The sequence below is a fragment of the Egretta garzetta genome, unplaced genomic scaffold (genome assembly GCF_000687185.1).
Source record: "Egretta garzetta isolate BGI_Z169 unplaced genomic scaffold, ASM68718v1 scaffold8, whole genome shotgun sequence".
NCBI classification, from domain to species: Eukaryota; Metazoa; Chordata; class Aves; order Pelecaniformes; family Ardeidae; genus Egretta; species Egretta garzetta.
This window is the reverse complement of record NW_009260407.1, coordinates 2,652,941-2,668,353: the sequence shown is the minus strand read 5'-3', so window position 1 is coordinate 2,668,353 and position 15,413 is coordinate 2,652,941. Positions and strand designations below refer to the sequence as shown.

At 42.7% G+C, this 15,413-nt stretch overlaps 1 protein-coding gene across 1 annotated transcript in view; it reads right to left on the bottom strand.

Moving 5' to 3' along the window:
• The window catches only part of SORCS1 (sortilin related VPS10 domain containing receptor 1), a 211,034-nt gene that overhangs the window by 19,159 nt on the left and 176,462 nt on the right, over nucleotides 1–15,413 (bottom strand). Inside the window, exons 20-24 of the mRNA XM_035898973.1 lie at nucleotides 11,403–11,589; nucleotides 6,489–6,622; nucleotides 4,427–4,550; nucleotides 3,332–3,444; nucleotides 181–312 (exon numbers count right to left, since the gene is read on the bottom strand). Coding sequence (XP_035754866.1) covers nucleotides 181–312; nucleotides 3,332–3,444; nucleotides 4,427–4,550; nucleotides 6,489–6,622; nucleotides 11,403–11,589 — 690 coding nt within the window. The remainder of the gene's footprint in view (nucleotides 1–180; nucleotides 313–3,331; nucleotides 3,445–4,426; nucleotides 4,551–6,488; nucleotides 6,623–11,402; nucleotides 11,590–15,413) is intronic.

Here is a 15,413-nt window from a genome sequence, read left to right as displayed (position 1 = left end):
CCCCCCCCAAAAGCTACCAAAGACGATGGAGCATGTACCACAGTCATTGTTTCGACCCCAGTGAATCAGATGCATTTGTACCACAATTATTTGTTCTAACCTGTCTTGGAAATCCCATATATATATATACACACACACAAATGCATAAACATACACTTTTCACAGTAATGGACACAATACCTGCTCTAGGTCTGCTGCTGTTCTTTTATTTTCTCTTGTAGCATCTTGATATGGTAAAATGAAGAGTTCAGCAGATGTGGGCAGACCGGGGAGCACTGCGACCAGAAGATGCTTGCTTGAAATACCTGTTGCCTGATACACAGACAATTAATGGATAGAGAAACAGTGGGGATGGCACTGAATGTTGACAGCTTCTTTGCTAAGGCATCACAGTACTTATACAAATGAGGTAGGGTGTATCTGGTACAAGAGCGAGAATCTTGTTAAAATCCACTGCAGGTAAAAAGTCAGAGATTAATAATTTCCTGATATAAGCTATTTTACCATGTTCTCCAGTAAAATATGCAGGGTCCTAAGGCAACAGTGATAAACAGACATGCTAAAAGGAGCTCCTAAATAACAGTTGCATATGGTACGATTTGTTTTGTCTAAATACAGCTATTTTAAAGTTACTTGACTACCCCAAGTTCTTCCCCGAGGTTCCTCATTTAGTCAATGGCAAGAAGCCGTGTGTGAAAGGGCAAGGTATGTGGGCAGAGTTGCGCTCTAGAGGTGTGATTAGCCCAAAACGTCTTAAAAGCCTTGTGGAGACTCAGGGAGAGAGAAGATGATGAATCAAGTTTGAATCCCAAAAGCCAAACAAATTCTTATAGTTCATATTCTGGGTCAATTCCACAAGCTAATGAGGACAATTTTTTTTTTCTTTAGGTGTTAAAGATTGTATTAATCTGCAAATATTTTTTTTTTTTTTTGTCTGTTGGCTGAAAATCTTAAGCAACCACTTTAAACCCTAATCCCCCTTCAACACAAATTAGCCAAAATTCAGAATAAAGTACCCCACAGGCATCACAGCCAGGGTCATCTCTGGTCATGGGTTGCAGCTGCTGTTTACCATGTCATTACACAATCAGATTGTGGAGTTATTCTCCAGAAAATGAGCTAGTGTGGCCTTCAGGAAGTTTTGTGAACCAAAAGAAGGAGAAACATAGTTTGCTGAATCTTCCTCCATTGCCTCTTTGTGTTGTGGATTATCCAGCAAATACACTTAAATCTCAAAGTTTTGATTTAAATCTTTAGTTTCCAAGTGTTGAATTTAGTAGGTCACTTTTAAAGAAAAAAAAAAAAAGCACCCTCAGATATAAAGGCAGACCACAGCAGCTGGGTGCAGCACAGAGATTCGCCTGCAGCCAGGACTTGCAGCCCTTTCAGACATTAATTGGACCAAAACCGCATGAATTCTCCTCCCTTATAGTTCAAAGACTTGGAGCAGCTGCTCGTTGAAGGAAATGATGGACAGAGGACAAGGAGTCAGACGAACTGATTACACACCATCACCTGAGCTAATTCTGCGGCTATCCCATGCGTGCCTGCTGACAGCCCAGGGAATACCCTGTGGAACTATAAAAAGGGAACCCTTCCCCTCCACTGCACACCAAGGAAAAACATGTGGGTTTGTTGCTGTTGGTTTTTTAAATGTGGATTTCGAAAAAAACCTGTAACAATATAAAGGACTCATATATTCCTTCCAAGTATCCTGTGAAGCCAGGGCTTGCATTATTTGTGTTTGCCTTACAGGTTTTTTTTAAGATGTCAAGAAAAAGACACAGTATTACCAGTTAATGGAAAGTCTTCATTTTCTGAGGCTGGGAATGATATTTTTTGTCTGGAAGCTTTTGGCTGATCTACTCAGTTCATTCTTGTCTTCTTCATCAAAAGCAGGAGACAGGACTCAGAAAATCAATGATGTACGCAAATAATTATTATTATAATACAAAATAGGATATTTTGTGAAAATCTGAAATTATCCCTACTTAGAGAGAAGATCAGATTTTAGTTGAAAACTATAATTTCTTATGTAGAATTTTTATCCAAGTTTATGGTACTCTGTAATAAGAATATAACACTTTTATTAAAGTTCATAAAAATTCTATAGCACAGCTATAATTTCCTATTGAATTATTTAGTTATTCAACTCATTTTTATACCGTTTTCTTAATTGCTGTAGAAATCTATTGGGTTTATCTTTAATTTTTACAGGAACTTTTCACAAAGGCTTGTTTGAGGTGAATCATTTAGCTATGTAAAGAGGGATAATTAGCTATCAATTTTTTATTTTTTCTTATTCAAACAACAAAAAGACTCCTTGTGTTTTCACTGCTCTGCTTTTGGAATGTAGCCTTGGTACTGTAGTTTTACAATCCTTTTTTTATGGCTTGATTTTGTTTTATTGAGTTGTTTATATTCTGAAAATTCATCCTGAAGATAAATGGATCCTTGAATACTTGATACAGACATAAATAAGTCAGAAGAACCAGCTCCAGAAAAATGTTCTTTTTTTTTTTTTCCTTTCCTCCTCTCCTCCAGTCTTCTGAGGAAATTGAAGAAAAAAAATCTCATCTACAAGCCTTGTATCTTTTCAAAATCTGTGCATCTTTATTAAAAAAAAAAGCAGAAAACTTGTTTCAAACAGTTCCTTTCACTATTTCTCTGCTGAGCTGAGAAACCCGAACTGTCTCTCCTAACTTTTCTTAGCCTCTCAGTTTGAAATCCAAATCATTCACACAAGAATATTTTTATGACATTCTGTTCCACAGTTAAAGAAGGAACTTCAGAGCTGCTCCATAGTGTTGATGGGAAAAATAGCATCCAATCCTGACCCATGAACCTCATGCTACGTGAAAGACATAAAGCACTTACTCTGGTGCTCTTCTCTAGTAAAAATTGGGGGGTTGGGTCTCCTAAGTTTCCTGCAGCATATTTGTAATTCCATTAGAATAGCGCTACTTTCCACAGCTGTATAAGAATAGCAGTAAAAGAAGTAAGCATTGCTGTGAAGTAGTGAAGACATTTGTACAGCTATAGGTAGGTATAAGTAATTTGTTTTCTATATGCCCTTCTCTCAGAAACATTCCACACAATCCACTGTCATTAAAAAGAATAAACTCAAGGCTGACTCTGAGCACTGGATTGTCATAGCATGGGATAATTTCACCTGTTTAAAATTTAGGATTCTGACCTCAAACACTAGACTAGTCTCCTTTTATAGTTGGTAGAAACAGAGACACCTCGAGAGAACAGCTGATTCAGTCCTAACGTAGGCACAAAGCGGAAATTAAGAACCATTGGAAAGCAGGTTATGCACGTTGCTTACCTCCACCAGAGCTCTCTGGACTACTCTACTGATGTCCCTTCTCCACTCTGGGATATCTGGATTGTAGTCATCCAGGTTTGGAGAGAATGATAACCGCAGGGACTGAAATTGCTCTGCAGATACAATGACATGGTGGTGAGTAAAGGACTGTGAAATGCCTTAGTGCCAAACAAGTGGGCAGAATGTAGTGAAGCCTGCTGCAGCTCATGTTGCGCTTAATCAATCTGCAGGTGACGCACAGACTGGCAGAGAATCCAGCAGTGCGTCTGAGAGATTCACTGAGAGATTTGGAGAATCTGAGAGATTCACAGCTTGAGTGTCACAGAACCGAAAAGGGTGATCAGTCCTTACTTCAACAGATGAATAGCTCTGGAAAGGAAGCTGTGTTGGGAATGTAATTGAAATGCTACCTTAATCTTGACTTCTGAAGCAGGCAGGCCCTGTGAAAGAAGCTGTAATTGTACTATCATGGACATGCCCCAAACACACGAAATCTTAACTGGAAGGAGACAGGAACAAAGGTGGGGAAAGGACTAGCCTTGGAAAACATACTTCATCTCTTTTGCTGTTAACAGAAATGCCCACTCTGATCACTAAGACCATGTGCTTAGTATAAGCAGCTAAAACTGGGATTCCCGGTGGTTCTTAGACTACATCTACTCTATACGATATTTGTGTGCACTAACTGCTTCTGAGGCCTGAGTACAATATCAAATCAGTACAGATTTCTGTACAGAACTGCAGCACACGTCTTCCAAGCTAAGCAGCTTTTGTATGAGCTAAGAGGCCTCTACTGGCCAAGAAGGGAGAAAACCAGCTCACAAAATGACCTAACATTTTTGGCAATCATGTAAGATGACCAAATAGTGATAGAGCAGGTGCAGAGGGCTCTGGGAAGGAGATCCATGTTCTGCAACCATCTCTCCAGCTAATGTCAGTGGCCTTCAGAGGTGTCATCCTGAACTGATAACGGTGGAACTGAGCTTATAATCCCACTCATCCTGCAATGAATACCTCATGTTGCTGCCAGCTAGCCTGGCTCTCTAGTTCTTGACTATGGAGAATCTTATGTGAAATGAAGGGGGAAGAGCTCACCATACACAGCAATAGTCTTTGTATCCTGAAGAATGGTGTTCCCTGCCGCGACCTGAACGGTGATGGTGTTCATTCCTTCCACAGAAAATGTGAATGTGATGCTCCCTTCCAATGTGATCAGTGGCTGCAAATATATCAGAAAATGATAAATTAAGTTAATTTGGCTGGAAAGGAAAAGCAAAAAATGAGTTTGGCTCTTTAGCCTATTGGGATGGTTTGGGGAGTCAGTACCAGCTTGGGAACTTAAGACATAGAAGGTGTCATGTGACATGGAAGCCTGTTTTCTGGAGAGGGCCCAGGGATCCAGATGGCGATGTCCTCCTGAAGCTCAAAGTAAGGTACTACAATTTCCAAAGGCGATCAGTTTTAAGATCCTAGTATTTCCTTCCCACTTAGCACGCTGGCTGTTCTGAATCCCATGGCAAAGTGTCCATCTTTGCTGCACTCCCCAGATCCTAACATGAAGGCCTGCAAGACTCACTGTGCTGAGGTGTCACATTCCTTTCCCAGATTTAGCTGTCAGTGATTTGTTTAAGGTCACTCAAGGAGGTTGTAACAGAACAAGGAAGCGCATTAACACTTCTCAGTTGTTCTTCCTCCTTATCCTTAGACATGGAGACATCATTTTTGGAAAGTGATGGTATTTAGAGAAGACACAGATCCCCTCAGCTTGCTTCGCTGTGCCAACCAGTTTATCAATGAGTTGTGTCCCCTTTCAGTGGTCTCTGCCTTCACTTCTGGGTTTGTTATTAATGAATTCTGGGTGAGATCTTCAAAGCACCCAGTATTAAGTCAAACTCTGTTCCCATTGCAGTCTGTAGTAAAACTCTCACTTCAGTGGGAACAGAGTTAGACCAACTCTGATCACTTATGAGCTTAGCAGATCAGAGGGAAGGTTAAAAGGTGACAATCACAGCCTATAAGTACCTCTAGGGGGAGATGATTTCCGATAGTACAGAGAGTTCTTTAATCTACACACAAAGGCATAACAAGATCCAACAGCTTGAAACCGAAGCTAGATAAATTCAGACTACAAACATAATGCATGTGTTTAATGCCCAGGGCAATTAGCTGTGGGGAAATAGTTGGGGGAGAGGGTAAGAAAGAGCAGCAGTGAATTCTCCATCATCTGTTGGAAATTGTTAAGGCAAAACAACAAACACAAAAAGTCAGGTTCTGCCTTAATCACAGAGAGTTAAATAAAGCAGAAAATACTGATGAAACCCTCTGACCTGCATTATACAGAAGATAACCACATGTGGCTGAAGGTCCCTCTTGGCTCTGCAAAATCCGTGAGAATTCTCCCCCCAGAAACTAATTAGGGTCTCTGGGTACTTCAGCCACAAAGGTGCATAAAATAACAGTTATAATGCCTGTGCAGATTTACCAACACTGCAAGCAAAGAGGCAGAAGCATGTGGTGCATGCTGTTCTCATATCTGAGCAGAGCCCAGAGCCAGGGAGGTGTGCTGGGAACCATTTTACCCACCAGTAGGCCATGATAACAAGGTCTTCTTGCACATAGCATAGAGTGTGGGGGCTTAGGACTGGGCTCAGCATATTCAAGGGGAGGCACAGAACTGATGGCAGTTTCTTCCCTTGTTAGTCACCAGAGAAATGAGGTTTAAACTCTAGGGCTATATAAAGTCAATGCCAGATATAAAACCAGCTTCAGTTTGAAAGGTTAGTTTCCTAAAAAAAAACCAAACAACCCCCTGAGTTTTTTTGTTGTTATTATTGAAGAAGGGAGGGCGGGGAAAAACACACTAGAAACTCTTCCAGATTTTGATTCACTACATCCACCTTGGATGTAAATGCAGGGAGAAAGCTTTTGGCAATTTGCACAAAATGGCAATAAACTTCACAGCTAAGTCACAGCAACAAACACAAAGCAGTTCTTACATTTCAACATTGGAACATCACAGAACCATTAGTCTCTTGCTCTATAATTTTCTTGCATGTGTGACTATTTAGAAGCTTTCCCAGATCCCTCTCTCCCTCCCTCCTCAGTCAGAAAAGCTCCTCCAGCATTATTTTGATCTCAATCCATAGGGAATACAAACCTCTGTGTTGTTCCCAAACCACCAGACATAAGTAAGTGTTCCCACTTGGCTTGGCCACAGTACTGCCGTGGCGTTGACCTCCTTGTTCTTTGTGGTGACGAACGGTAGAGATAAGTGAACATGTTCCAAAGGGCCTGCAGAGACAGAAGCAGCAGGTGAGTCCTCCCTCTGTCTGAAATGTCAGCCTGGGGGAGGAGGGAACTGAGAGGATATCCATTGGTTTAGGGGAGAGAAGTCCTCCAAAATTACTGTGGGGCATGACAGTTAATGTTTTGGCTTGGTGCCATTTCTAGAGAGGCAAGCTTAAATCTGTTCCTCATAGAACAGGAGCTACCCCTGTTCCTGAAGCAGAAAAACTCTACTGCAGGAAAGTCTCATACTCAGGGGCATTATATACAACTTAAACAGTAGGGGCAGAGCCCTGTTATGTGAATACAGCCTTCACTGGGAAGACAGAAGCACGTACGGGACAAATGGCTTCAGTGGACATGAAGCACCTCTGCTGGTGCAAACTGCTATAATTTGGTGAACTTCAGCAGTGGTGTATCTGTATGAGCTGAAACTCTGTCTGAAGGCATCTATTCACGTTGAGTGCCTTCATTTTAATATTACCTTATATTCTCTCCTTTTCCTCAATAAACTCTTTTATTTCTTTAGTATAAAAAGAACATAATGCATTCGACAAGTGACATTATGCCCAGAGTTACACGTTTCCCATCTTCTGGAGACAGATGGGCATGTGTTGCTACATCTTGTCCTGTAGATTATTTCTTAAAATATGTTCTGACTGTTCAGTTAGAGAACAAAGCAATTGTCCTGAGAGCGACAGAGAAAGAAGAAGAAAGAAAACCTAGATGATGCGGGAACATGGGTTTCTTAAACAAATTAAGGCCACATGTCCATGTCCTACATCTGCAAGCTCCCCAGTGATAAGAAGCAGAGATCACAGCTTGGAAGGATCGATTGCATTGTCCATATGGAGTCATGATACTTTGCTAGAGGATCTTACATATTTCATGAAAGAACTTTTCAGGACATACCACATGCATGTATCACCACTTAGACCTTGCTTTTCAAGCTAAAGGAACAGCACACATCTGGAGCAAGCACTCTGTACCCCTATACAGAACACATAGGCAGAGAGAGACATGTGGAAAAATTCTCCCAAATCAGACTGCATAAAGAACGGCAGCATGAACAGTTCCTGACTGGTTACTGAAAGGCAGCTTTCTCTGGGATGTAGACACAGCTGCTGCTTAACCTGACACAGCCCAATTAAGAGTTATCCATGATCAGACTAACCCAAGCCTGCAATACACAAAACCATGGCTTCTTTTTATAATCAGCAGTCAACGCTCTTCTTGAAAATTCACGAGAAGCCAGAATTTCACCCTTATGATTTTAATGGCATTTTCCTGCTCAGACACATTTCCATGACTGGGCTGTGCCTGTTCTTGGAAAGACCCTGAGATCTGAAAAACAGCAGCTTCCCAGGCTAAATATTTTGCAGCTCTGGTATGCTTTGGGATGTTTGCCAAATGCCCAATGTCAGCACAGCCCTCTAAAGGAATAAATTTCCTAATACCAGACATAGTGACAGCAGTGACGATGGAGCCCATGTAAAGTCTAATACACACCAACATAACTGCACAGCTGCTCTCACACATCTCACATGATCTGGCACTGCAGAGGCTGCCCAGCACCTCCTTGGACCTCCACCATATGCTGGCTAGGAAAGAACACGAAAGAATGGCTCAAGCAAGCCAATTCCGCATGAGTATTTCTGTGCACGCAGCTGATGGGTCAAAGTGGCTGGAATGCTGAACTATTATCTGGCCAGCAGATGGGGATAGCTCACTCTGGATAGGCCTTTAGCTTGGTAGGAGACTGTTTTCTCCCAGGTAAGTTTGAAAAGAATTCAAGAGAATTCATTTCTGAGCTTCATGCAGGGCCATGGAGATGACAGACCTTCACCTGCCCCAGGAAAAAAAAACCAAACTGTACAAGTCCCAGACAACAGAAAGGGAGAAGCTTCTCAAAAGGTTTACTCAGGCAGGTGGTGTTACTCTGAAGCATTCGGACAGTTCAGAGACAGCCTGTTGGCTGGAGAAGCAGTTTATATACAATTTACTTTCCATACACTCCAAAATGCTCCTGCCTCACAACAACCTGCATTTCCAGATGGCCGGCCCAACTGCAGCTGTGCGCTGGCCCCACGGCTGCAGCAGGATGAGGAGGGCATGGGGTGGAGGCTTTACTCTGATCTTTGAGATATTGAACTTTAACAGTTGGACTTGATGATCTTAAAGGTCTTTTCCAACCTAAACGATTCTATGATTCTATGATCATAAGCACTGCGGCTCAGTGCCTGCTGGTTTCCCCTCAGCAAGGCTGCTGGCCCCTGGTAGGGAAGGGTGTAGGAAGGGGCAGATCTGGTTGCACACCCTCAAGTAAACCAACCCTGTAACAAGGGGTCACCCAGTTAGTAGCCCTTCCTAAAACTCGCCAGATGTTCAGGCTGCACGCTGCTTTTCTGTGGATCTTACGATACAGTAGTATATATAGTGTGGGGGTCCATTGTAAAGACAGGTATTTTTACAAAACTCCCCAAAGGCCAAGCTCATGCACCCCAAGCAGAATACTCAGCAGGGAGCTGGGTGGCAATGTAAGCATTTGAATATGATTTAGAAGCTTTTGTGGATCTGGGTGTTAGAATCTGGAGGACTGGATTTATTGTACGTCTCTGTCCTTAGCACATCTATTGCTAGTCTGAGAGTGGCACCATGCTCGGTCTGCAACCTGTTTTGAAGTCCCTAATTATTGCCATGTAGAGAAAGGTGAGACATATCGCTTAGAGCTCTCACTTCTCCAGGGGGTCAGGCAGGTATAACCTGGGTCTGGCTGCAATGATCGCGCAGTATTTAAGTCCTATGCTGTTATTACCTGTGCAAAACACAGAAACATACACTACCAGTTGCTAAGTCACATGAACATATCTGAATATTGTTCATATTTTGTACAGCTTAAACAGTCAAAACAGTTCTTAAGTCTTCAATGTCTCAAGAAAATGGATTAAAACCAGCTATAAACCAGGAAGTCACTGTGAGTGAGAACGAAGGCTGGACACCTGTCTTCTCCTTCCATTTTGTGGCTGCTGCCTGAGAGAGTGGTTGTTGCTTCACGTGGTCTCATTACTCTGCAGATAGGCTGAGGGTATGCAATGGTCCCCAAGGAACCATCTCTTGTCAAACAGCGAGTGATTACAAACCCTGCTTGCACGAGGCTGTCGGAACCTCCTGCGAAACCACCGAACACTTCTCCATTTGTTTCCAATGACCTTTACAAAGAGTAAAAAAAAAAAAAAAACAAACTAAAAAGACCACGGCTCCTGGTGAGCTGACTTTCATAACCAGCAGCACTGGGAGGGGGATTTCTGCATTCAGAGCCCACAGCAGCTCCCGTGATAATTACTCAAGCACACACAGGGAGGCAAACCAGAATGAGACTCCAGAACTGGAGAAATTACACAGAAGTGTGTATATGCCTATTCTGAGCAGAGGCCCTTTTCTCTACCCTACTTAGAATGATACTTAAATGACTAAAAAAAAAAAAATAAAAAAATCAGTAGCTGTCTAAAAGCTGAGAATTTACCTTGATTCAGCACAGAACTGATATGGGCTAAACCCCCAAATCAAAATCCCAAGCTTCACAATAAGCTAATTTATGAATACAGTTATTTTTGCAAGGTATTATGAGCTTTTCAAATATGAAGTATGCTGAAGGATTCTGTGACACAGAAGTTTGCCACAGACCGGGATCTTTCAGGTTAGGGAATCATAAATGGTACACTATGATCATGAACCGAAAGTCTTTTGCCAGGGAGACATTCAGGGACATCTTGGCTCCTGCTTCTCTAGCGCTCCCTCCTAAACCTCCTGTCTCCCGACGCTATACCTCTCACTGCTCCCATCTGTTGATGTGATGGTGCACCACTGCAGAGCTGCCCTCCTCCCCTGAAGAGGCAGCTGCTTTCACGCTATATGAAGTTACTCCAAAACTAGACTTAAAGTAGACGGAACGTTCTAAATTATCTAGACAATATGTGGAGCTAATCTGGTAGAGGGTAAGTGGTATTTCTGTAAGCATAACTTTAAGTTTTGGAATTTCCTTTTTTTTTTCAGTAAATCTGGCACAGACACACACAGTTGAAAACATAATCGACAGAAAAAACCCCACTGTATAAAGAAAACGATGGCCCCAAACAAAATCCATTAGGGATGTTACAAAATTTCAGTAATAGGTTGATCCTTTGGGTTCATAACCATGTGCTAGAGAAATATGGAAGAACACATTGCTGGTTTCATGCAAGGACTTGAGATACATTTCAGTTGTAAATCAGAGACAGCTGAAGTATAAAAAGGTTAAAAAGATCAGCAGAAGAGCAATGTGAAGATAATATTTTTTCTTGTAATACTCTCTAACACCGAGATTTTGTTCCTATGACAACAGAAAGACTGAAATGCGCTGGTTTCCAGCCCAGAGGTGGCTGTATTTCATTAGCGGGCAAAACACATGTACAAAGTAAAAATCAAGGCTCATAAAAGTGATTAAAGATCCTGGACGTCTTTGTTTTTCTGAATTGTAAACCTGCTAACAAAGGTGTATTTCACAAAAGTCTGGACACTCCTTTGAGATGTCCGAAATTAGACTACCCAAAATTAGAGGTGGAACATGGTTTAAAAAGCAAATGTCACTATGGCCTGTGACTCCTCTCAGTCTGGAGTCCTCTGCTGGAGGACAGACAAACACTCATCATACCCCCTCACTCTGCAAAGCCCCGAATGTCATCTCTAAGGACAAGTAATAATTTTTTAAAGAATGACAGAAGCTAACGATGAGTATGAACATACGTACACGTTACATGCAGGTAAAGGACAGCGTTGTCAGAACCCAGGCTGTTTTCCACTAGCACGGTCACTCGGAATATGCCCACGTTCTGGTAGATGTGCTTGATCCCATCTTCTGTCGAGCTCAGGTTGGCATACGACACAGCGATGCCATCTCCAAAATCCACCTGAATGAGGGATCTCTGGAGGTCTCCCTGTGGTGATAGAAAAGAGAAAAGGTCAGAATAGACTCCGCTTTTCTTTTGAGAGACTGGATCAGTGGGGTGACCTAGACCAGCTGGAGGTCAGGTTTCATGTTACCAGAGGAAAGGTGGTCACTTCATCAACTTGCTCAGTAGTCAGTGGAAAGAAAGTGACCCCCTCTTGAGGCTGACTCAGCTGCACTGCAAAGGAGGTGTCCTCCAAGGTGTGCGCTATTGCCCTGCTTTTCCAATCATCAGGGGAACTAGGAGATCCTCTGGAAAATGTGCTGGCTCCTTCCCTTGGGTTTCCTTATAGCGAAGAGCCGGGTTGCAGTGGGGAATGGTGCTCATCTCAGCCAGCGCTCAGGACATGGGTAGCTCCTGAGATTGCCTCAGGAGCCTTTGGAACAACCCACATTGTGAGCTTTTGTATTTAAAACCATAAACAGCAGAAGGATAAAACTGAGAAGTCCTCAGGGAAGGGTCAGCTATATCAAAGCGGTGGGGTGTCAAAAGAACCGCTTCAGCCTCACATGATAACGACAGCTTACAGCAGCTTATGACTTGCTCAGTGGCCTGATTTAAAATGAGCTGGATTTGTATTTATTTCAGAACAGCTACCAACACTGCTGACACTAAGGGAGACCCTTTGTGCCTGCCTCAGAAGGGAAGGGCTAAAGAATTGACAGAGCTGATTAAACTCTCCTCCTCCTGCCTGGAGATAATGCCAGCGGAGTAGGTTTGTGCTATAACTCAGACTGCTACTTCGTGACATTGGACTCCTGGGCTGCTAATCTAGCACGTTTCAGAATTGATACAATAAATTACGATAAATAAATAAAAGTCACAGTTGGGAAACAAACAACCAAACCAACCGCATCACAAACCAAAAGCCAAGGATATCAAGGACCTGTATTCTCCATGCCAGAACAGGGACGCACTAATGTAAAACAATCCTGAAACAGGTTTTAACCTTCCACTCCTGAAACTGAATTCCAGCCCAGTGCATGCAGCTTTTTGTCAAACTCTATGTCAGAGTCACACAGCCCAAAAAGGCTTTTAAAACCCAAAAGAAGGGAGTGATCTCATTTCCTTTCTGCTTTACAAACAAAAAGACATTTTTTTTTTTTTTGGTTGCAAGCCTGTTTAAAAGACAGGAAAGTGAGTCATGCTTGCATACAAATAATCCATATAACCTATGTCACACACACTAGAAACACCTGCAAGATTTTCTCATAGCCCAGGGCAGCGACGTGCCTACGGTGAGGGCAGTTTCTGACAGCTGAACAGTTACACAGCCTACACTGACCTGTATAACAGCTGTGGCCGCTACAGATCCTCTCCCTCCCAGGTAAGATGCACTACCTTGTCTTAACTTTAAGCATTCTTACTCCTTTAGAAAGTCCCCCTCTGTGGCTCTGCATGACGCTTATGCTGGGAATGTTCACGTTTGCCGGCTGTTGCTATGGAGCAGCTCACCCCGCAGCCTGGCGCGCTGAACCAGCTGCCACTCTCTGGAAGAACGCCGGCAAATTAATCGCGGAGGGCAGTTCATAAAACTGGCTGAAAGGGCATTTAATTCACTTTGGTTTAGTCTCCTTTTCCTTTTTTGGGATTTTGGGTTTGTTTTTCTTTTCCCCTGAGAGAGAAACAGTCCTCTGGATGCCCGACTGGAATGAAAGGCACTGGTGTAAATGGTTGGCATCAGGCAAGCTTCCACATCAGAAAGGGAAATGCGTGTGTGGGTACAAGTATGGGAGGGAACTGTAACATAAGCTTTATATTCCTCATGTTCTCTCAGTCTTTTTATAACTTGTTGTGAAGGCAGAAATAGTGGAGGCTTGCCTGAATAGAAAGCAGGAGGAGCAGAGCTATACCTGGAGATGGCAAGAGAGACACATTTTCCCAAATGCTCTCTTTTTGTAGGCTGAAGTTGTAGTTGTTACACTGCCCTGGCACCCTGCTGGAAGCTCTGTGGCTTCCAAATGGATGAGACAAAAATAACCGTGTTGAGAAAAGACACCCCTTAACAGAGGCACATGTCTGGGGATCCCTACAGATACCTCATGCCATTTCCCTCCTGGCATCCTGAAAGTAAAGAGAGCAACTCCCTGTCCTTCTCCCGAGAGCACCAAGGAGGGTAAGGGAACCCTGAGGTGCTCAGACATTCCTGAAAAGGCCAACCTGAATATCCTTTTAGAAAGTAACAAGGAGATCTTGCATGCCAACTCAGGTCCAGGTTGCCCTTGGGTAGTTCTTAACTAAGTTTCTCTTATTAATTAACTTGTTAGCATCTGGAGTTTTCAATGACATATTGTCAAACCTAAGAAAGGTGCTTGAGCAATGCACACTGCTAAGGCCTGCATTCAGCAAAGCTCTTCTTAGCAAATTCTCTACTGGATGCTTTACTAGAAGATTAAGCGCCTGCTTATATTCTTCTTTGAGACACAAATCAGTGAGGCAAGGGCTCCTACCTGTGTTACACATAGGATCAAGCTAGGGGGATCATACCAGTCCTCATGAAGAGCCATTAGGAACACAGGAGATGGTCTTAAGTACAGAGTTATGTCTTTTGCTGAGCTGAGTTACTTGAAAGACGTGCAGTTTCAAACATGGTGCCATGGTTTGGGCACTCCTGACTGCTTGACCGAGCCAATAGAAGGAATCAAATGGGTTATGCCTCCACAGACAGAACTGAGCATAAATGAGCTCCTCAGCTCTGAACCCCTTTCAGAGGGGTAATATATTCTCTCAAGCATGGTGCTGGACTTGGGCCAAAGACAGACATCTCTGAAGTACCCGTAGATGCTCTCCCAATTCCCCTAGGTCCATCATCATCAGGGTTTTAGTCATCTTTGGTTACCAAAAAAGAGATTATGTATTCAAAAATGTGTCAGTAAAGCCATACTGCTGGGACAAAAGCTGTTCACATTGTTAAAACTGCACCACCATAGTGACCTTGCTGGCTTTATCATCTCTGAGTACATTTGAGGTCATGCAGTTGAAGTACAGTTCAGGTCGAGGCATATTCCTCTGCGTATTTGAGGTAGCAGAGGAAGATGAAAAGGGTGACAGCATTTTAGAACAGCCCTGTTTCTGCAAGTGTCAAAATTTGTGCTCTAATGAGTGTTTTTTCTTTTGTCTTTGTTTTCTCCATAGCCACGAAACCCATGGTGTCTACAGGTGCTGCCAGGGAAGGGAACCATTTCTAAGGCATGCAAGACTTAGACTTCAATTTTTCTTTCAAATTCCCTAGGGACAAAAGATGCTGGCAGAGACATCTGAAAATCTAATTGGAGAAGAACTTCAGCTGCTGTTCCCCCAGTTGTCTTCATTTGTCTTGGCCTTTCCTGTTTTGTTTTAAAACCCTTTGAACTGGAAATACATTTTCCATTCAGTAAGAACCAGACTATGACACTTCTCTGAAAATGCCACATTTTGAAAAGCTGACATTTAAAATTCTAGTTTAGGAAGGGAGAGAAAAAAGTCAGGAAAACAACGAGACTATGTTTTGACTTGTTCTAATGTTTTACCCGTGCCAGGTAAGAGCACAGGCAGAAGAACAGGAAGAGAAAGCCAGTGAGCCAAAATCAAAACATTTCCCATACAGCCCACACCTGATCTACCTCAGCTCCAGCTGTCTGCACCTCAGGCAGCTCTCCAGAGCCGTCTGCAAGTGCCGTTTTACCAAGAGAAGTTTTGTTTTGCAACAATTTAATGCATACACATACACCTTGCAAAAATCTCACCGGTTGCTTTTTCCAGCTTCTCCTGGTCATTTTGGACTTTGTCACAAATCCAATACTACATGATAGGGTTTTTCTGGTTTTCTGAAG